Source organism: Zootoca vivipara, chromosome 6 (assembly GCF_963506605.1).
Source record: "Zootoca vivipara chromosome 6, rZooViv1.1, whole genome shotgun sequence".
Classification (NCBI taxonomy): Eukaryota; Metazoa; Chordata; class Lepidosauria; order Squamata; family Lacertidae; genus Zootoca; species Zootoca vivipara.
Window position 1 is genome coordinate 30,611,021 of NC_083281.1, and position 23,794 is coordinate 30,634,814.

Here is a 23,794-nt window from a genome sequence, read left to right on the forward strand (position 1 = left end):
TTTTTGATTTCCCATTTTTATACAAGACAGTCAGCGAGAGGCAATGAGGCATCAGCTGAGCCTGCAAACAGCACATTACTATTCGGATTGTTAAAATGGGTTGAGCTTGACAATGCAGGTAACATGAGTAGATCTTATTAACTTTGCAGCTCTGGGTTTCAAGAAAAAAAGTGCCTGTGAAAGTGTTGATTTATTTTCCTGACGGTTTCCCAAGCACTATTTCTATCACAGCAATTTCCTGCAAAGGTCATTCATTCTACGGCTTAGTAGGAGCTGTGACTCTGATCCAAAATTCTGTGTCCTTTGATGTGTGCATAAAGATAAATTACCAATAAGAATAACCCTGTTTGTTTCAAGAGAGGGACTCCACTCATTTGTTTACATTCACAAATTAGAACCCACCATTACAGATGCCAGCAAAGCTTTCAATTTCTGAGTTCATCTTAGAGTTTGAGGGGCTCATAATTCGAGCTTCAAAGAGGAGGCAAAATTTACAAGCCACCAAGTTATTCTCTGGTTCAGATTAAAATCCAAGCCAGGGACTAAATATTGGTTTCCCTCCCCAACCGCCTACACTGCGAACTCTTAATCCTGCAAACCCTTAATCCATTCCCCCCCCTTAAAGTCTTATTAGGCACCACCTTCTGTGCAGTAAAGCATGAGAAGAGAGGAAAAGGGTGGTCTGTCCCTTCTCCCCCCTTCTCTCTAGTGTCATGGAACACTGCATAGCTAGGACATACAGAGGTCGGAAGGAAGGGACACGCCTCCCTCTTTCCTTCTCCTTATACAGAACCAGTGTGCTTCCTGTTGGCCAACCAGTATTTAAGGGGAAAGGTGTTGGGAATTAAGGAGGCTCTGTTGAAGAGAACAGTGGCAAACTCAGTGCTTGTGGGATGTGATACATAAGTAGCATGTGACTAGAGGTGGGCGTGACCTTACCTGTCCAGGTAACAAAAGAACAAGGCACGGTGCACACCCTCTCTATTTGATTTCCTCCATCGTTGGAGCGGCTTTCTAGATAGAGATGCTCTCAGCCAACACTGGGATTATCCCCATATGGGATAGCTCGACATGCCTATACTTTGTAACTAAGTCTGCCTTCAGGGTTCCAACTGTGAACTGAATGTGAGTAAACTTCTTTTCTATACTTTATACAAGATTGTGGCGTGTTTATTCTTTTAAGAGGGATATAAGGGAACTTACCAGGAACCTAATAGTGAGAGGCTTACAGCCTGCAACCAGCTATCTGCTGTGCATTTAAAAGGGGAATGTGAAACTCAGCTAAGTAAAGGAAGTTGCCAGCACAAGTTAGGAAGGATATTAATAAACAATGTATCCTCTCCTGAGTCCTGCCTCCCTAAAAACATTCCCACAGTGCCCACATCAGAACTCGAGTACCTGAAAGCAAACTAGATCAGGACGCATGGATGCCTTTCTGTTTTCTCCCACAAGGAAGATATGCACAAGGGTACATATATTTCTGATTTACCCAGCTGTTGATGGTAGTGCTGGATATGATGATGGTACAGCTACTTTAACATCATCAGGACTTCCTTCTGCCTAGCCTAGCAGTCTGTTCGTTGACTGGCAATACCTCTCCCAAGGTCTCAGGCAGAAGCTTCTCCCAGTTCTGCTATCTGAGACCTTTCAACAAAGAGTTGCTGGGGACCAAAAAACATGGGGCCATCTGCGCATAAAGCACACACTCTACCACTGGGGACACGGTAAAAGGGGAATCTGCCTTATACTGAGTTAGATTGTTGGCCAACAACATTCTCTGCAGCATTGACTGGAAGTGGATCTCTGGGGTTTCAGGGAAGAAATCTCTCATGGCCATACCTGGCCATACCTGCAGGGGATTGAACCTGGGAGCTTCTGGAAGCAAAGCTATATTCTATCACTGAGCCATGGCCCTTCCTTGCTGAGGCATGACTCCTCATGACTAGAAATGGGGGTTGGGGAGAGAACCAGTGGAGGGGATCCACAGATAAAAATGCACACTCCAATTTCCACAACAGCTTCATCCATCCCCACTTGGATTCTATCCAAATGAAGCTTCTATTTCTTTTTTACTGGAGTCTGTAGCTTTTCCTGATATCCTGGGCATGGGCTTCTAAGTGTGGCGGAGGACGTCAATGCCAGCTGGCACCCAGAGGCCTCTGCCAAAGCCTGGCACAGGAGTTACCTGCCAGAATCTGTGACTGATTCCTGTCAGCTCCTCCACTCTCCCTGCTGAAAATCCACTACAATTCCACTCGAGGTGTAACATCAACACCAGGCCAAATTTACGTTTGCAAAGTTTATAATGCTGAGAACCGCCTGGCGGATGACTCCACTGAATGACTAAGCCGCTATGTGGTCATTGCAGTTGGAACAATTCACAGGAAACCTGTCCTGCTTGTGTCCCACTGAAAGGAGAACTTTATGTCCCTGAGCAGGATGGGGCTTGCACAGAAGTCCCTTGGCTTACAGAGACCACTATGAGCACAATACACTGGCTGGTGCTATGCTCAGTAAATAATAGTGGGATGTATGCAATATTAATCCTAATCAAAGTAGATCCATTGAAATTAATGAACACGGCGAGACCACATTCATACCATACATTTAAAGCACTATGATACACAGTCATGGCTTTCCCCAAAGAATTCTGTAGTTTGTTGAAGGTGCTGAGAGTTGTTAGGAGACCCCTTTTCCCCTCACAGAGCTTCAGTTCCCAGAGTTTAACAGTCAATCCCTCTTTCCCAGGGAACTCTGACAATTGAGATTTGCCTTCCAACAAATCTCAGCGCTCATAACCAACTATAGCTCCCAGAATTTTTAGGGGGAAGCCATGACTGTTTAAAGTGGCAAGACACTACTGTATTTTAAAATGTATGGTATGAAAGCAGCCTGAGTTAGGTCCAGGAATTTTAGCGGGTCTATTCTTCACAAAACTTAAGTCGGCTACCACCCGATAATTCTGACTTTTCCTTTCAAATCCCAGTTGTGTGTGTTGGCCCAATTTCCTACCCTCTGGAGTTGTGACCCTCAGGGTTACAGCCCAGACATGCTTGTAGGCTGATCTCTGCCAGAAAGATTAGGAGGAACCTCCCTAGCTCAAAAGGAAATGAAAAGTGAGATTGTAAGGAAACACTGAGGAGCTGGAAGCTTTAAAAGGGGGTGGGGGGTGGGAAGAGACCCAAGATTCCCAAGAGCTGGCAATCCCACAGGCTTTGGATTGAAAGCACATTTGTTTGGTGGGGGGTAAAGTCTCTGGAGGAACAATTTCTGCAGACAAGGGAAGTAAGGGGTAAGGGAGGGGGAAAGGCTTTAAGAGCACTGGTCGTTTAGACCGCAGATACACTTGACAGCCCCAAGGAAACTCAGTGGGACCCCTATCACCACCCTATTAAATGCCTTCACCCTTGAAGCTAGTTGGTTGGTTGTTCAATCGTGGAATATGTCTGATGGTGGTGGTGGTGTGTGCGTGTGTGTGTGTGTGTTTTAGCCACAATTAAGGCTTAAACCCGCCTTTCTGCCAAAGCACAAGAACGGTTCATAGCAAACCGCAGGCAAACACTTGACAGAAGCCGTCTGGCAAAAATAGCACGTCACATACTCTTGCTTTAGCATGCTTCAGCCAAGTTAGAGGTTCCTCAAAGGATTTCAAGCATCCTTTCCTGTTGCACTGGTGTCATCCCCCACCCCAACCCTGCCGAGAATGTCAACTAGCAAGCAAATGTGCTAAGAAGATGAGCGTGGAGCTGGCCGGTGCTTACCTTTGGTTTTAAAAGCAAAGTTACAGTACTTGCAGACATATGGCCTGACGTCTGTGTGCGTGCGAATGTGTTTCTTCAGCATGCTGGGCTTCTTGCAGCGAATTCCACACTCCTCACATACATACTTCCCTCGTCCACGGCCTCGCACATACACATACTCTTCGTTTGATTTGTACCTATGAGCAACAGGGTGTCATGGTAACAGAAATAAAAAAGATTCCCACCTTAAAGACGTAACAAGCCTCCTTTAACGTTAAACAAAAACCCAGTGCATATCATTCATAGCCACAGACCAAAAAAAGTCTCGGCTAGCAAATTCGCTACATTGATTAGTCAAGGGGAAACGAAGCTCCGTGTTGTTGTTGTTTTGTGGGGAGGGAGCATTGAGCATCATGAGCTGCTGGCGTGATGGAGCACTCCCTGATCTATGGCTCTTCCATTCATTTCAATGGGTGGGACTGTGAATGGAGAAATGCTGTTGTGCTCAAGTCCTGGTTGCGGGCTTCCCCTATGCATTGGGCTATTTGGATGCAGCAGGGCTCTTATTATGTTCTTAATGGAGAGAGCCAACCTTCGGGCAAATTCCTTTCTTTCCCATTTTGGAGAAAGCCAGTGTGGTGTAGCAGCTATGCAGGGGCAACCAAAGCAGTGTGGGACTCCCCATCATCCCTAACCATTGGTCACACTGAAGGGAGCTGGGATCCAACAACTTCTGGAAGGTACCGACCGCACTGACCATCCCTGAATTGGTGTGCCTAGGACCAAAGGGGCCAGGTTCGAATCCACACTCAATCATGCAGCTCAGCTATCAAGAAAAGAAACCTGCCAGCGGGAGAACCAAATGGGGCAACTCGACCCCCCGTGGAAGAAGGAGATCAAAAGCATTCCAAATGAATGCTCAAACTGGTTTCCCCAGCAGAATGGGAACAGCATGCTGATGATTGCACACACACACACAGGTCTACAGCACTAAACTACTGCTTTTCACTTTCCTACCAAACACCTGCCACCTCAAATTTCATTTGGCCACATGCAATACGAACACTTCCTACTCTAACAGCCACATCACCTTCTGAATAATGCCTTAATGTTAAAGGCATGATGATCTGACACCTGCGGCTAGAAGCTCAAGCAAAACATATCAGGGAAAGACATCACAGACCTGTAAACATAGTTAGCTTTGGGCTAAGACGGTGTGGGGAAGCTCAGGCCCAGGGACTGAATGTGGCCCTCCAGGCACCTCTATATGGCCCTTGGAACTGTTGCCATGCCCCCTCCTTGGTCCTGCTTCACCCCCAAGTGTTTTTGCCTAGATAGAATGTGTACCTGAACTGTGATAATGCCTCTTGCTTGCCTGGATGGGGGATAGAGAGAGCTGTTTGAGTGTTTGTACTATATAAACAGTGTATATCAACAGTATACACGCTGTTTTTACTGTAAGGTTGCTCACAGAATTGTAGAACTGGATAGTTGGAAGGGACCAAAAGGGTCATCTAGTCCAACCCTCTGCAGGGCATGTTACACTCAATGAGCGTACGGTCCATGTACCTGTGTATACAAACAATTGAGCTGTACAAATCAAAAAGTTTATACTCGTAGATGCATAGAGATAACTTGTACCTGAGTTCAGTTTACTGTGAAAATAAGGCTCTTTTGTGTGCCATATAAAGCACACATTTGTTACTCTGCCCACTTTTTTCTCTGATCCTGCCTACCACTGGCACGTGGCCCTCAGAAGCTTGCCTAGGAGGGAATGAGGCCCTCCAGCTGAAAAAAAGGTTCCCCACTCCTGAGACACACCATGTAACTCAAGCTCCCCTCCCAAATCATCATTCATATGGAAACATTATATTTTGGCAGTTTTCATGAAAGGAATGCCACAGCAGTTGACGGCTGCAGTTAGCAAAAAAAAAAAAAATGCAAGCAATTGCTTCCTACCATTTTCCTGCTTCCAATGCAGAGTGAAAAACATCATTTGGCCTCCTTGAATTTAAGAGATCACCACCAACTTTGGCCAACAATATCAATAGAGTTGGGTGTCTAAATATTTGAAAGAGAATATGCATCTCAAGAGTTGCTCAAACCTTTCCCTTCCCTTCCATCCCCTCCCCTCCCCATCCCATCCCATCCTAAAGGTAAAGGAACCCCTGACCATTAGGTCCAGTCGCGGACGACTCTGGAGTTGCAGCACTCATCTCGCTTTACAGGCTGAGAGAGCCGGTGTTTGTCCGCAGACAGCTTCCAGGTCATGTGGCCAGCATGACTAAGCCGCTTCTGGTGAACCAGAGCATTAGCTATTTATCTACTTGCATTTTGATGTGCTTTCGAACTGCTAGGTTGGCAGGAGCTGGGACTGAGCAACGGGAGCGCACCCTGTCGCGGGGATTCGAAACGCCAACCTTCCGATCGGCAAGCCCTAGGCTCTGTGGTTTAACCCACAGCGCCACCCGCATCCCTCATCCTATCCTATCCTATCCTTTAAAAAGGAGGGGCATTCCCGACAATCAAATTGAAACACTCAGAACTACTAGATGAAATATATTGGCTAATAAAACCAAGTAACCTTCAAAAACCACACCGGCAGGGTGGTAGTGGGGAAGTCTCAGTCTGTGCTGAGTTTTGGTTTACAAGTGATGCATTTACAAGAGACAAGGAAACAGATGACCAGTAAATGTCAAAGATATGCCAGACATGCTGTAGATGCGCATCCAGACATTAGGAGATAGAGAGCAGACTCTAAGGCCCACACATTTCAATAAAGCTAGGTATAATTGCTAGGTATGAATGCAACTCATAATATGTGGAGGAGTTGTAAATTTATTTCAAATGGGAGTTTAGTATAATAGGTGGCTACGAACAAACAAAAACCCAGAGCAAATGTCAGTCAGGGCGCAAGGATATATTTTCATTTGATTGTCCCCAGTCTTTCGTCCAAGGAGCTCACTAAGCCTGCACAAAATTCCCAGGGTAACTCCCACCCAGGCACTGCCACATTCACAGGGCTGGCTCGCCGTAGACCCCCGGTGGCGCAGGGCACCATGGCGCCGGCCCGCCAGGAGGGTGCCGCGAGCTGCGCCCGCCCGCTGGCCGGCCCGCCGGTCCGCTGCGCGCGGCGCCCACCTTCCCACCGCGCTGGGAAACGGGGCGGGAGGGCGCCGGAGAGATCGCGCTGTGCCTGCCTGCCCGCCCGCCCGCCGCGCAGCAACGCCACGCCCACCCGCCCACCGCGCTGGTAAACAGGGCGGAAGGGCGCCGGAGAGATCCGGCGCACCATGGCGACAGGGGCGCTTAAGACGGCGCTGCACATTCACACCATACATTTAAAGCACTGCGATGATACTTTAAACAGCCACGGTTTCCTTAAAGAATTCTGGGAGCTGTAATTTGTCAAGGGTGCTGAGAGCTGTTAGGAGGCCCCTATTTCCCTCCCAGAACTACAGTTCCCAGAGTGGTGCAACAACAAATCTGCCTTCACAGAAACTCTGGCAAATGTAGCCCAAAAGAGGAGTTTCCTAACAACTCTCAGCACTCATAACAAACTATAATCCGTGGATTCTTTGCGGGTGGAGAAACCATGACTACTTAAAGTAGTATAGGTAAAAGGTAAAAAAAGGTAAAGGACCCCTGGACGGTTAAGTCCAGTCAAAGGCGACTATGGGGCTGAAGCACTTATCTTGCTTTCAGGCCGAGGGAGCCAGCGTTTGTCCACAGACAGCTTTCCGGGTCATGTGGCCATCATGACTAAACCGCTTCTGGCGCAATTAAACACCCTGGCGGAAACCAGAGCGCATGGAAATGCTGTTTACCTTCCTGCTGCAGCAGTACCTATCTGTATTTATCTACTTGCACTGGCGTGCTTTCGAACTGCTAGGTTGACAGGAGCAGGGACAGAGCAATGGGAGCCCACCCTGCTGCGGGGATGTGAACCGCCGACCTTCTGATCAGCAAGCCCAAGAGGCTCAGTGGTTTGGACCACAGCGCCACCCACATCCCTATAATAAAAGTATAATAGTGCCTTAAATGTATAGAGATGCAGCCACATTGGAAAATAAGCCTTGAAGATTGCCTACATCTCTTTTACCAGTTCTCCCACAAATCTTCCCAGACTTTCCCAACATCTATCTCCTCAGAAAGAATCCTCCAGTCACCTGCACTGAAGGGCCTGCAGCAAGGATGGGACACTGTTTTTCATCCTGGGGATTGCTTTCCTTCCTATCCAACTTGCTATGGGTCACGTGACAGTGGCTGGTTTCCACACACACTTTGCATCCCCCTCTATCCAGTCAAGCAAGAGACATTCTCAGAGTTCAAGGACCCATCTCACACACCCCAACATTTCTCCGATGAAAACAAGTAGGGATGCCAAATCTTGAAGAGCAAAAAATAGGACAACCCGATCTGCTGCCAGCCCGAGCTAGGGAAAGAGGCGTACAGGCGTGGGAGGGGGGCAGTCCAAGCCTGAGCCGCCTAAAACCTCAGCAACCTGAGCCGTGGCAACCTCCAGGGGCTTAAAGGGTTTTCCTCCATTCCTCCTGGGGGACGACAATGACGACGGTGTTTCCATGCTTTCTGGCTTCCGTCACGATGTTCCATTGTGCCAGAAGCAGTTTAGTCATGCTGGTCACATGACCTGGAAAGCTGTCTGTGGATAAACGCCGGCTCCCTCAGCCTGAAAGCAAGATGAGCACCGCACCTCATAGTCAAATTTGACTGGGCTTAACCATCCAGGGGTCTTTTACTTTTACCTATACAGTGGTACCTTGGTTCTCGAACGGCTTAGTTGTTGGACAAATCGGCTCCCGAACACTGGAAACCCGGAAGTAAGTGTTCCAGTTTGTGAACGTTTTCCGGAAGACGAATGTCCAACATGACTTCCGCTTGAGTGGAGGAAGCTCCTGCAGCCAATTGGAAGTCGTGCCTTGGTTTTTCGAGAGTCGAATGACTCCCGGAATGGATTAAGTTCGAGAAACAAGGCACCACCGTATTCTTCCACAAAGGTGAACCTTTGACACTGGACAGTCTTGCTGCCATTTATTTATATTTTTTGTCTGCTTTACACTTATGGAATCTTTAGAATGGATTTATCCTACATGTTTGTAAGTTATTCTTTAACTTTTGCACCGTGCAAAGAATGTTTAATGAAAAGCAATGCAGACATAAATAAAATAAAATAAAATGGAGATGGCCACTCCACTGCCTACATCTCAATGAACCTGCTTCAACCATCAGGCAAGGCCTCCTGCACTGCTCAGGCATTTGCCCCCTGGCAATCAATCATAGGACTCCATTTACAGCTGCCTTGTTCTTGTATTACTGGTAATTACTCTCTGACATGCACCCTTTATGAGCCATGCCTTTGTTATGCTGGAGTCCTGTGTCAGCTCCATTAGCGCTATCAACAGACAACATCTCCTGGCATTGCGGGTGTGTGTGTGTGTGTGTGTGTGTGTGTGTGTGTGTGTGTGTGTGTGTTATCTGGGCCTTACTAAAAAGAGCTGTTCCTTCTCCAGCTCATTTATTCTGTGGTCAGAAAAGTGGGAAAGATGTGTGTGTGCATGACTAAACAGGGATTAAAGGAAAACAACATTTTAAAAGCACACAATTAGATTTGACTACCGAAGAAAAGAAGGTGTTCGAACCATGTCATGCAGAACTGTTGCTGTACTGAAAAAGAAGAGTTTTGTCTGACTCAGGGTACATTCAGAGGTGGGGATTATTGCATGAGTCTTCCTGGGTACAATGGTAGTGGCTCTGTCACGATTTCCACTGTTTATTTTACATTGCATTACCTGTTGCATTGTGGAATTGGGGTCTTTTATAATTGATGTTCTGCTCTTTATGATGTGTCACCCTCTCTGCACACGAGTGCTTCTGTTCCCCCATGATTCACTCGTGAAAATGGCAGGAAAGAACCATATGCTGGGATACCGGGCCAATTTTTGGCACGTGAGTGGGAGTGGCACGACACGTGAAAAGTGAGGAAATCACAGCACAAACTCCCATAATTTGTTCGGTTGCAAGCCTATTTTTGTCAGGGAGAAAGTAGCATGAAAATAAGCACTGGATTCTGCTTAGAGTTTCAGAAGTGGTACTTACATCATGTAAAACATCACATAAAAGGCAAAAATTACAAGGCAAGGAAAAGTCAGGAAAACGAAATAAAGTGCAATCAGGAAGCATCCTCAGTTTGCATGTTAATGCTAAGCCAAACCAAAGCATGGCTAAGTGAAAAGGAGGAAGCATGTTGCTAAGTTTAACAAAATAGAATATATTTAAAGCAGGCTTCTGCAACCTAGCGCCTTCCAAATGTTGCTACATTTAGGGGTACTTAAAAGTGTGCATTTTAAAGTTTACAAACACTAACAATCACAGAGTGGCTGAGGATACCCAGTCACATGGGTAGGGTACCATTATTATTATTATTATTATTATTATTATTATTATTATTATTATTATCCTAACAACTCTTAACATTTGTGTCAGGGGGACTCCATACAGGGACCCTCCCCCAGTTATCCTGACCAGCACTTCACCCAGTGACAGCGCTAGCAGCGGGTCAGGAGGAGGGAATGAGGAATGGAGCGGGGTGGAGAGAGGACTCTCAGACGTGTCAGAGCCAAGGCTGGCCAGAGGGGGAAAGACAGTGTAGCGAGGTGCCGGAGCCTCTACAACGCTTCAGCCAAAGGACAGGAGAAGGAACACAGCCCCTTCCGGCGCCCAAATTGAGGCGCGCGCCCAGACGCAGGGCTAGGGGGCGGCTTTTGGGGTGCCCGGGCTTTTATGCTGGTCCAAGACGCAACGTAAGCCATTGCCGGGTTTTGAATCGGACTAGGCAGTCATGTTTTTTGATATCTCTGCACTGTAAATAATATGCACAATAAAGCTCTTAAAGACAGAGCGGACTGGAGCGTCTTTACTCGAGAGCAGCCGCAACAATCCCCCGACAATTTGTATAGTACTTTTAAGTCTTCAGAACGTTTCACATGAGTGTCTTACAGCACAGATGGGGAACCTGAGCCACTCAGATGCTGTTGGACTCTGGTTCCTATCAACCCCAGCATGCATGGCCAATTGTCAAGGATTATGGGAGTCAACACCAGTGGAGCCACAGGCTCCTCACTCCTGCCTTAAAGCAAATCTGTAAGGTGAGTTGGTGTTATAATCCCCTGGCTGCAGATAGCAGCAGCTGGCCAAAGGTTATCTAGTGATTTTCCAAACCAGGGAGGTATTGATTCATAACTCAGTCTCTTTGTTTACAATCCTATACTCACTTGCCTGGGTGTGTAAGCCCTATTGAACTCAACAGAGCTTGGTTCAGAGCAGACGAGTCTAGGATTGCACTGTTAATCATTATGCTACCCCAGCTGGCCAAGAATAAGATCATTTGCCGGACAACAGGCTGCAAACTTTCTCCTATCCCCCTTTTTTTTCTTTTTTTAAACGTGGTTTATTGGTTTTCATGAGAATTTGCTATGTCAAGGAAGATACTGGCACCCTGCACTCTCATGAACCAGCAGCAATTCTGACTGCTGTGGCTGACTGGGTGCCTGCCAACAGACTTAAAAGCAAGACACAGACATCACATGGGGGGTAAGGAGAGAGAGAGTTTTAGAAGCAGATCAATCCTGCTCCAGCAAAAACAGCCTATATGGGGACAATCTTGACAAAGGCTCAGCTTTATCTGGAAAAAGCCACTGGGGGTATTTTGATACAGCAACACAATGCACAAGGACGGAGTCTGATCGAGCCAGAGCGAAGTGCTTTGGAGACCCGTGTGTGCTTATCGCCGTGAAAAGCACAGTTGCGTGCCCTGGCTGTGTTTGGGCTCTCTTTTTTTAAAAAAAATAAAATTTTATTCCATTTTTCAAATTTAACAAATAAAAAATAAAAAAACAATCTTTTATACAAAACATCTTATATTTTCATCTTATATCTTGCTCTGCCGAGCTATGACTTCCCCCCCTCCCTTCATGCGGGTTTCTTGTTAAATCCCTTTTTTTGCAGTTCCTTTTTTAAACTTTTTAGTCAATTCGTAGGATTTATTTCAATCCTGCAAGAGTTTTTAAAGATCTACAGTTTTTCTCCATATAGTCCACATATTTACTCCAGTCCTTTTGAAACCTTGTCTCCCCTTGGTCGCGGATCTTGCAAGTCAATCTAGCAAGTTCAGCATAGTCCATCATTTTTATCTGCCACTCCTCAATTGTAGGTAATTCCTGTAATTTCCATTTTTGGGCTAACAATGTCCTAGCCGCGGTTGTCGCATACATAAACAATACTTGATCTTCCTTTCTGATCTCTTCCCCTATTATTCCTAACAAAAATGCTTCCGGTTTTTTTGGGAAGGTGTATCTAAACATCTTTTTCGTGTTTGGGCTCTCTGGTTGGAACAAGTTGGGCTCTGACCCAGCCCATGCCACCTGCTGTCTTTGGCCCCACCCACTCCTTGTGTGCCACTTTTAATAGATCCCCCCACCAAGAAATAAGGACACAGAGAGATGCCCCCCCACCCTTGCAATAGTTTGTGAGTGGTCTGCTCCCATTTCAACCTGGGGCCCATCTGCATTATACATTTAAAGCGGTATCATCCCGCTTTAAACAGCTGTGGCTTCCCCCAAAGAATCCTGGGAGCTGTAGTTATTTAACTTATTGGGACACCCATTTTCCTCTCAGAGAGCCACAGTTCCCAGAAATCCCTGGGAAGAGGGATTGACTGTTAAACCACTCTGGGCACTATAGCAAGGGGAACAGGGGTCTCTAGACCACCACCTCTAGCTGGAGATGCCAGGGACTGAATTGTGATAACTTCCACATTAGCCTTGGCAGAAAGAGGTAGACACTGGACTAAAATTAACTGGCAATGTGTTCCTCCATTTAGGTGAGAGCCATGTATCATTGGGGCTCACTTATCCCAGTTAGGAAATGAAGAAACTAGGTTCCGGTTTCCGCCTGCAGGAATGGCGGACCTGTTTTCCATCTCTCTGACCTTCGTAAGGAATTTGGCGGTTGCTAGGGGAGTAAATGGCAACCCCCCTACCCTCTCCGGGGGTTACGGAGAGGGGCCGCTGGCCCGCGATGCCCCCAGACCCACTCCGACTGTTTTTGGAGTGGTGGGAGCTTGGGCTGAGCACTTACGAGGGCCAGGACTCCCGGACGCTAATCTGCATGGCGGGGATTTCCATGGTTAAAGAAGATAATTAGGCTTAAATCTATGGACATACTTCAGAAGGAGGGGAAGAAGCGCTGTTTACTGCTGAGAAATTTATGCTGCTGAAAGGAGAGGAGTCAAAGATTGTACTGCATCTGGAAGAAGGATTGATGGGGACGGAGCGATAAGGGAAGTTTTTATTTTTTTTTTCCTTCATATTGTTGCCTCGTACCTTCCCGGACGCGATGTCCTGGCTTGTTTGGAGTGAAAGAGAAGCAAAAGACTGTGTGAGTTGAACTTTATAACTGTTGTTACTGAGCATATTTTTTTTAAAGATGTGGAGTTGCCGATGAGAAAAGCCTCCCCCTAGTCGGGCGGAAGGAGTTCTGGACGCGCTCGGAGGATTTATGAGTTGTGACGCACTTTAAATTGGAGCAGCGACCTGAAGCTAAGTTCAGCTATAGGGCAAGGAGATCCATTAATTTACCTAGAGTTTATGGTTTGATGTTTGGGTCTCCTGCCTGAAAAAGCTGTAAATTCTATAATGATCGTGAATCTTCATGGCTGTGAGAGAAAGCGAAAGTGATTTGAGCTTTTTGAGATGGCGCTGCTTCGGGCTGCTTCGACGCAACAAGGAGCTCCATTAAGAAGATTTATGGGGAGGCTGGACTGATTAACCCACACAGGAGAAAGAACATCTGTGAAACTTTATTTGATATTTATCTCAGCGGCTGGGAAACAATCGGATGAAAGTGGAAAACATCTATGTGACTGTAAGGGGAAGATCTGGATTATTATGAACTTGGAGGACGATTTGAACTTTAGAAAAAAGACGGCAGTGGACAGTTGCGAGGAATTCCCAATTTCTTGAAGCATGGGAACCCAAATAAAAAATTTTTTAGATGATTTGGCATAACATTCGGTTTGATTGATATATATATGTGTATAATTTGAAATATTGAATGTGATATAATTGGTTTTAATTGGAAAATTAATAAAAATATTTTTTTTAAAAAAAAAAAGGAAATGAAGAAACTCTCCCAGGCTTCAATTGGGTTGGATTAAGTTGAGCCATTCTCTCTGCACCACATCACAAAATCAGGCCATTTGGTGTCCTTGGGAATATTACATTTCCCAGGGGTACTTATGTTGAAACAGAACAGAGGAAGAGACTGCCCTCCCTCTACTTCATACCACCTCTGGAGATGCAGAGTTATGTGGGCAAGTAGGAAATACTTATTATTCAATAATAACAATAACAATAACAATAAATTATTTATACCCTGCCCATCTGGCTGGGTTTCCCCAGCCACGCTGGGCAGCTCCCAACAGAATATTAAACATTATAAAACATAAACATAAAAAACTTCCCTAAACAGGGCTGCCTTCAGATGTCTTCTCAAAGTCAAATAGTTGTTTATTTCCTTGACACCTGATGGGAGGGCCCTCTGCCTGGTTCCCAGTAACCTTGCAGCGAGGGAACTGCCAGAAGGCCCTCGGAGCTGGACCTCAGTGTCCAGGCTGGACAATGGGGGTGGAGATGCTCCTTCGGGTATACTGGGCTGATGTTTTGAGACTACAATTCCCATCATCCCTGACCACTGGTCCTGCTAGCTAGGGATCATGGGAGTTGTAGGCAAAAAAACATCAGGAGGGCCAAGTTTGAGGAAGCCTGGTTTAGGACTTTAAAGGTCAGCAACAACACTTTGAATTGTGCTCGGAATCATACTGGGAGCCAATGTAGGTCTTTCAGGACCAGTGTTGTGTGGTCTCTTGAAGGATCATCAGAGTGTGGAGGGCGAAGATTTGGGGTATGGCTGGCTGGGAGGGAAAGGAGTGCAGTAAGCTCCAATTAAAATCTGAGTGAGAAGCTTTGGGGACATAAGGCTCACCTTGTCTTTGGGGTGAGCGTCACAAGTCCAAAGGCTTGTATTTCTGAGCCCCAAAATACGAGTTTCTGCATTATCTCTAATTCCGGTAGTTTATTTGAAAGGTAACGGTTGTAAAATTGTCCTCTGTCCTCCCCCCCCACACTTAATTGGCACCTCCACCCCCACTTTATTGGCACCAGGTAGTTCTTCAGAAACCCAAAAACCATCCACACCAAAATTTACATAGCTTCCCATTGGACTCTCAAGCAATTGCTCTCTGGTTCAAATTGGAGCAGGTCATATTCCTGCAGACAGGGAACCCCAGGGCCAGGGAATTTTGCCAGACTGTCTGTTCCCAAATGCTATACCACACCCACGTGCCAGAGCAGAGCCGCAAGCAGCTGGGAAACTTGACAAAACAGGAATGGAATCCCTTGCAGATCTCGCATGTTGGAAGGGCACGACTGCTGAGTGAGCAGGAAGGCAAGAAACAATTCCCAGGTCAGTGATGGGGGAAAAATGCTTCTGGGGTCTAGCCAGCTGCCCAGTGAGGTGTTAGGGGGGCTGTGAAATTGCCACTTGGAAGCTTTCCCATTCAGCTGCAGGGAGACACATTTGCCCAACTCTCACAAAATGAAGCGGCGGGGGCAAGTCTTATTGCTGACAAAGAAGTAAAGAAGCAAAAACATTTTTGTTTAGACAAGCTTGCCCAGATATGTAGAATGCCAACATAAGTTTTAATGTGCTTTTAGCTTATTGCTGACTTTAATTATTTTAGAATGTTTTAAAAACCTGTTTTTAACCATTTTTACAGATAATTTTACTGTTTTATCCTTCCGGTAAAACACACTGAGGGTTGTTGCTGTTGTTTTTTACAATCAAGTGCTATATAAATTTTATGAAATTAATACCGATGAATAAATAAATTACTGATATGATTCAAAATATGGCAATCAGGGGAGCTGTAGTTCGTTAGGAGGGTTAGAAGATCCCTGTTTCTCTCACACAGGTACAATTCCCAGAGTGGAACACAAGGTACTCTAGGAATTGTAGCTCTGTGAAGGGAAAGGGGGTCTCCTGACTACTCTCAACGTCCTTAGCAGACTACAATTCCCAGAATTCTTTGGAGGAAGTCATGACTGTTTCAAGTGTCACCATAGTGTTCTAAATGTATGGCATGAATATGGCCCAAGCTAGGCAAGGCTGTTCTGCCCTGATGGACGAAAGTAACTCCCTGCTGTTTCAGAAAGTGTTTTTTCCTAACTCTACCAGGAGATGCTGGGGATTGAACCCAGGACCAGGCACTTCACCACACAGCTACTGCTGTTCCTCTCATCTGCAGTGGAGAGACAAACGAGGAACTGGTGCAGAGGCAAAACGAGTAGATGATCATACGTCCCCCAAGAACTGCCCTGTGCAGGGCAGATGCCTGCCATCTGCTCATCTTGCATTATGGAACAGCATGCAATCTTGCAATCACCTGATATCCTCTCCCCAAAATCTGCTCCTTTGCCAGTCAACAAGAGCAGCCACACACAAACACACACCAAGAGTCTGTCATATGCACGGAAGGGATTTGCCTTGACAGAAGCATCTGTGGCCTAGCCAGAAGCCAGATGAATGAAGCCACAGTTTGCGAACCAGATTCACAATTCCAGATGGGACTCTTCATGTTAACAGTTCTCAGCTGCCCTAGTGACACAGGCCCAGAGAGGCTGCCTGACGCAGAAGCAACCAGCCGCTATCGCTCCTGACGTCTTGCATAACCCAGACATGTTCTGGGTTGTCCAGGGATAGAATGGAATGGCTGTCACCCACGACGAAACACACGCTTGAGAATAAGAAGACAACCTCCTGCTTGACAGGGGGACAACAACATTATATAATTTCACCAAGAGTAACAAGCCACATTCCAGCTGCTACAGTCTCCTCCCTCCCCTTAACTTCCAATACATCTTTATGATGAGCTAATGGCTCACATTTATTTTTTCCTAAAAATGATTTTGCCAAGTCAACAGCCCTTTTGCATCCTTTTCAATGGAAGAACATTAGAGGTCACAGCTAACCAAGTTTCGCCACAGCTGCCTTGGGCTTGCACACTTCTCCCCCCTCCCTCCTTGCCTCGCCTGCTACGATCCGATCCCTCTTCCTCCTCCCCACACCTAAGGGTTTCCAGAGAAACTGAGTCAGGCTGCTCTAGGTGGCAAACAGTCCCGCTCATTTTCATTGAGCAAAATCATGGAATTGTGAAGTTGAAAGGGAGGAGGACAACCCATCTCAAGTGGACCGCCTGCCTCAATTTTTATTTACTCATTATAGTCACTACCCCGCCTTTCCTGCAAGAAGTTCAAGGCAATGTACGGGTTCTCTCTGCATTCCCATCTAATCCACACAACAACCCTGCAAGGCGGTGTGAGCTGAGAAGCAGTGACTGGCCCAAGGTTACCCAGAGTCACGGAGGCAGGGGAATGCTGGGAGGCACCAGCTGGGGAACCCCCAAGGGAAGAAGCCCAGGGGTTGGTGGTGGGATGGTGATGAGTGGTCAGAGGGAGAAGAGAGAAGCCTGGAAGGTGGTGGGAGCTGTAAAGGTAGCAAGGTTTAGTGAGCAAGGAGAGTCTCTGGCAGAGTGAAGTCCAGAATTAGAAGCTGAAGCAGGAGAGGGGGGAAGCTAAGAGGCAGAGAGCAATCTGGCTGGTGAAGAAGCCGCCTCCTGATGCGACAACTCCCCTCCCCCTGGGCATCTCCTCTGCAGACAGCATAGAAATGCAGTGGGCAGCATACAAATGCAGTCAGCCACCGCACCCAGTCCTTTCTCAGTCAACCCACCGGGAATCAGGCCCCGCTGGACCATTCACGTAAACCTCAACCCCCACATCCCTTAAAAGTTTTCTAAGTTCAAGTGGAAGGCTGGAAGGGCCCCCAATTCATTTGGGGGCCAAAGGGTGGAATGCTTGTCCACCTCCACTCCCATCCTGGTTTGGATTTAAATCATTGTTGTCTACTCTCATAGCAGTTTACAAATAAATACACTGAAAACACAACTAATTAAGCTAGCTGCATTAAAAAACCACAAATTTATTATAAATAAATATGATGGTTATTTTTTTAAAAAAAATCACAGCTTCAGAATGCCAACATGATTATTCAGTGAAAAGCAGCACAGCCATGTCCTGAAGCTCCATTTAAAAACAGTCAATGTGGGAGCCAAACACACATCCCATAGGAGGGAGTTTCACCATGAGGGTGACACTGCTGAGGCGGCCTTTTCTCTTGTGCACATCAACAGGATGGATCTTAATGGCAGGTCAATGAGCAGGACTGTTAATGTTAGAGTTGGGTATAATTTTTACAGGTGCAGGCAGCCCTTCAAACAACCTGATTCTGAACAATTTGGGGCTCCAAATGTAACAACCAGCACTTTAAACTGGGCCCAGAAATGCATGGGCAACCAAGTCAACTAGTATGGGACCAGTGCTACATGCTCCTATTGCTTGGCTGACACAAGCAACCAAGAAGCTGCGCTCTGCACTGGCTGAAATGTCCAAACTATCATTAAAGGCAGTCCCATGTAGAGTTCATTGCAATTGTCTTGTCTGGATTAAAAAATGGCCGCCACATTCGTAAGACTTGCACAATTCAAGCATCAAAGACTTGCACAATTCAAGTAAGCATTAGTGAAGAATGGTGGCCAGGGGGCAGGTGATATTCGCAGGCCATCGTGGTAAGTTGCATCATGAGAATTGGCAAAATGAAAAGACCAGCCAATGGTAAGCACTTCATGGAAAGCATTGTGCAAAAATTCACATGCATACCAAAATCTCTCCCAAAACACCCCCCACCCACCCCCCTGCCCCCCAGTCAGATCCCCTTCTAGAGAATTTTTCCACATGGAGGTGTTCTAACCATTACATTTAGGAGCAGCATATGGAAAGCAGAAATCCATCTCCTGGCATGTACAAGACATGGGACTGAATTCAAGACAAGTGAACCTGAGACGGGCGGCACAACAGTTTGGCTTCTTGGAAACCCTGAAAAAACCACATAATTCCAGTTATTAAACTGTTTGTTTAAACGAGGATGTCAAAAAATTCATAAGCCTCAAAAAAACCACGGGTTCCTCCATGCTCTGATGGAAAACATCTGCAAGTGATCTCTCTGCTCTGAAGGGACAGCTACTGCTTCGCAAGCAGGCTGAGGAGATAGCTAACGCTGACTGGTTAAATAATGTGAAGAGCAGAAGAAAGTCGGTGCAAGAATGAAAAACAAACCAAAACACTCACCCACCTGGTAAAGAAAGAGGCAATACAGTGGTACCTCGGGTTAAGAACTTAATTCGTTCTGGAGGCCCGTTCTTAACCTGAAACTGTTCTTAACCTGAGGTACCACTTTAGCTAATGGGGCCTCCTGCTCCCGCTGCCACGCGATTTCTGTTCTCATCCTGAGGTAAAGTTCTTAACCTGAGGTACCATTTCTGGGTTAGCAGAGTCTGTAACCTGAAGTGCCTGTAACCTGAGGTACCACTGTATTCAGAAGCATAAAGTTGGAAGGAAAATTAGGAAACAGACTGGCAGCAGCAATTCAGAACTTCAGGCAAGGGACATTTCTAGCCCTACCTGGAAATGCCAGGGCTGAATGTGGGACTTTTAGCATGGGGCCCAGATTCAATTCCTGCCAGCTCTGATTAAAAAAACAACACATTTATTAAGGAGCAGGTCCAAATAAAAAAGAAGACCTGATGCACTGGAGAGCAGTTGCCAGTCAGAATCGATCATACTGAGCTGCTATAAGGCAACTTCTCATGTTGCTATAAGATATATACGTACATCTGTACAGAACGAGCTGCAAATGTTAAAATCTGCAGATGGCCAGCCCTCTTAAGCATTGTGATTTGAGAACCCGCCGCCCGCTTGAGGAAATGAAGACACAAGGACACAATGTATTTAAGTTAATGGGTGAAAAGACCACACAACCCCTCCCCTCTGCAATGAGGAGAGACTTTTCCTCGCAGTTCGCTGCAGGGATTGCATCACAGAATCAATAATACAAAAGATCTCCAATCCCTATGTCTGCCCGGACTTCTGAAACTTCATCTTAATATGGAGGTTTTTTATTATTATTCCAGACGCTTGGCCTCCATTAAAATGGACTGATCTATCATGCTCATGACGTCTAGAATGGTAAAGACAGGCTAGAAAACCTCAGGCATACCAATATTCTAAACAGAGAAGTTTATTTCAATTTTATATGGCAGCAAAAACAAACAAACAAAAGGTCTAGAGCAGCTTCCCCCAATTTTGCACTCGCCAAGTTTTCTGGATTACAACTGCAACCAACATACCTCACCATTACAAAGAGTTGTAATCCAAAACAATCTTGAAGGTTCCAGGTTTGTTTCCCTTAAACTGCAGGTTTAATTCTTGAACTCTGGGTCAAGTAGTGTGTCTGTAGGCTACCTCCTGCCCTCCCGCCCTGTTGCCCTTTTCTTGTGTAATGTAAAAAAAGGTCTTAAACCTAACTTCCTAGCAGGGATGGATCTTCAATGAAACTAAGGAAGCTTAAGCTTCAGGGCCCTTAATCCCAGAGGGGCCCAAAAGAAACTTTAGACCACATTGCTTAAAAATTCTGAGTTTAGTAGACCCAATCTGAGTAGCACGACTCAAACTAATTTTTTTGTTGCATACATTTTAACCATCCCAAAGTTTGAGTGTCAGTAGCACAGGTGTTATAAGGTGTCATGATCTGTTATGGAACAACCCCATTGAATAAGATAACTGTAGTTACCCAGACCTCATCACTGGTTCCAAAGGCCCCCCCCCCCCCACATGGCAGTTTAAGCTTCAAAAATGTAGGTCCACCACTGCTTCCCTGGGAAACTGGTTCACTCCTGGGCTTCCATCCGGGATATGAAACCACATTATAGTACAAGAATAAATCCTGATTTCCCGCTTCAGATATAATCAGAAACCAAGGTTTAATGAACTCCAGAAGTTTTCCATTGCAGTGGGAAAGAGGAGAGAGGAGAGCATGGGGGCATGATGCTCATTCTCTGTGTAGTACATTAAATCACAGTTTTCTGTTTCATCCGTGGTGGGAAACAGAGGTTCAGCAAACTCTGGAGGGCTTTTAATTGCAGTGAGATGGAGGTGAGGAGAGCATCTGGGTACTAAACTAAGTCTCAGTCTATTTGATTATATCATGGTTTCCTGGTTAAGTTGCAAGGGGAAACCAAGGTTTAATAAACCATAAGTTGTTTTTTTTCATTTAAGCTGGTGGGGGGAGGGAGAGAGGATGATACAATACCCATTCTAAGTCTATTAGACTGAGACTCCTCCATCTGAACCGGCACTTTGCTAGACTCACAAATATATTGTCAGCACAGGATACTTTAATATACGGTACTAGCTTACATTAATTTCTGTTGGTGAGAATCATCACACTTTTTTTTAATAGCACAGAACATCTATTTGAAGCATCAATTTGAAGGATCAAATTAGGTAAAATCTCATGAATCTTGGTGATAGCTCGCATCCAGCTGTCTGAGTAGTGCTCTATCGATTTGTATTGTCTGCCCACTTATGTCAAGGACGACTGAAATATTTTATCACGATAAAATAAAATAAAAAGTCATTCCATAACAGGCCATCCTTCTAATTTTATGCTGCCCGCTCCATTTTCTGCTATTTCTATTAGGAGCAAAAGTTTCATCTAATCCATTTTAAGAGAGGTGGGGGAGAGAAGATAGCTTAGTTCTTCAGGCCGCTCTATTGCTTTTCTAGCCAAGCCCAGATTTATAAAAAGAATATAACTTACCAGTGTGTCCTTCGTACTAAAGCAACAAAATAAACCTCTGTGAAGTGTTTCAGACATCAATTCTCTTTTAAAAATAAAATAAATCTCAGAATACTTTCAATTATCAGTCTTTTGGCTGCCTACTCTCTCCCATTTAGATATGCTTTTACGGACAAAGAGTTAAAAAAAATTGTATAAGTCTCCTGCCATTAAAACAGGAATGGCGAATCTGTAGCCCCACCCTCAGCTGTTATTGGACTACAAGTCCCACCATTCCTGAGTACTGGCCATGGTGGCTGGGGCTGATGGGAGTTGGAGTCCAACAACATCCGGAGGGCCACAGGTTTTCTAACTCTGCCTTAAAAGGTCAATACCTGATGGCAAAAAAGTATTGTCAGGGAACATTCTTTCTCTAAGTATGGAGGGCTAAAGTTGTATACAGCTATTCCAGCTGGCAGCAATTCTCATAAGCAAAATTGACTGGTCATTTGTTTACTTATCAGGAAACTTTAAAGACCACTAACCATTAGCAAATATCACAGTGCTGTACAAAAATAAAAAGACAACACATAAGACTGGTTTCCCAAAAGAAATCTGATACTGCCCATGAGTCAGCTCATCCTTCTTGGAAAGCCAGTAGAAGAAGCAGGAAAGTTTTTAGCATCCAGTGAAACTTCTATGATGTACGAGGCTGTCGAACTTCAATGGGCAGTACATTATGGAAGGTAGGTGTTAATGCACTGAAAAACCTAGCCTGAGCCACCGTTAAATGAAATTCTGGTGTGTGTGGTAGATGTTTGCAGAGAAACAGTTCGCAGAAATTCTTGTCAAATCTCTTAAGCCCACAAAACTATGTTGGACAACTTCCCGGGGTCCTTATTCCTACTGTCCCTTCAATATCTGAGACAACATATGGAGTTCTCAATTGGTTCCGAAATAAAAACTAGGATGCAATTCAGAAGCATCACTGCCTTTGACCACGGAGGCAGAGCACAGCCATCAGAGCTAGCAGCCACTGATAGCCTTTGCCACCATGTATTTGTCTGATCCTCCATCAGAGTTGGTGGCCATCACTGCATCCTGGGGACTCCAACTCCCACTAGCCCCAGCCAGCACTGCCAATGGTCAAGGGTGATGGGAGCTGAGTCCAGCAACACCTGGAAGGCCACAGGATGCCCCATCCCTGGCTTATTCCGACTGGCAATGGCTCTCAGGTAGATGTCTGTCCCACCATTTGCTACCTGGGAATTAACAAACTGGAAAGGCATGTCTAATTCAGTGTTTCCCAACCTTGTACTTTCAGATGTTTTGGGACTACAACTCCCATGATCCCTAGCTAGCAAGACCAGTGGTCAGGAATAATGGGAATTGTAGTCCGAAAACATCTGGAGGCACAAGGTTGGAAAACACTGGTCTAATTAACAACAACATCAACCTGGGATTTTTGCAGAGGCAGTTTTAGGGTAGGGTAACCAGTTTGGCCACACTGGGTGCTGGCAACAATTATGTTGAATGGAGCATGAAAGGCGTGAACACCAAATTTTAGCATCTCATAGGGCGTTGCTGAAATTTCAGGGTCGAAAATCTGCCACTGCTTTTCCTTGCATGTACTCTACTATGAAGCCTTCCCAGTGTGGGCTGATCATCTTTCCAACTAACATCGCATATTGAACGGCAGTCATCTTGGTGTTTCGAGTGACTGGGGGTGGGGGGTAGGGAAAGGATTTATCTTGCAGCTATTTTTAACTTTTCAATAACTATCACAAGCTCTTCAAAGCACTTTCTGAGAGAGCTGTCTGTCATGTATCATTGCTTGATGCATGCAGCATAAACCGACTGTGCACAGTGGAATGCCTCCATCTGGGTATGAAATTGGAAAGTAAAGCCTTCATGATATTTGGGAGCAGCTCGGGGGTTGCAAACAGTTTCCAGGGGGGAGACACAAAAAAAAGAAAGAATAATAATTCAAAAGCACAAAAGGGAAACTCAAGCAATGACTTGTCCAAAAGCAACATTAAAACTACAAACTACTAACCTAAAGTTACAAAGAATGACATCAGCATTGTGCTACGATGTTCCAATATCTTTTCCCCAGACACATTTGGAATAAAACATTCAGGCTGCAACTCTCTCTCCGCTCGAATTCAAGCAAAACTCCTACTGGAATCAATGGCACTTTGTAGGCCTGTCAATGTGCAGACCTGCCATTGCTTGTTTGTTGGAAA

The 23,794-nt window shown here is 45.6% G+C and overlaps 1 protein-coding gene across 5 annotated transcripts in view; it reads right to left on the reverse strand.

Annotated features, from left to right (window-relative positions):
• The window catches only part of HIVEP3 (HIVEP zinc finger 3), a 239,699-nt gene that overhangs the window by 26,806 nt on the left and 189,099 nt on the right, over nt 1–23,794 (reverse strand). For all 5 annotated transcript variants that reach the window (XM_060275721.1, XM_035120904.2, XM_035120894.2 and 2 more), the window contains one exon: nt 3,762–3,937. In XM_060275721.1, coding sequence (XP_060131704.1) covers nt 3,762–3,937 — 176 coding nt within the window. The remainder of the gene's footprint in view (nt 1–3,761; nt 3,938–23,794) is intronic.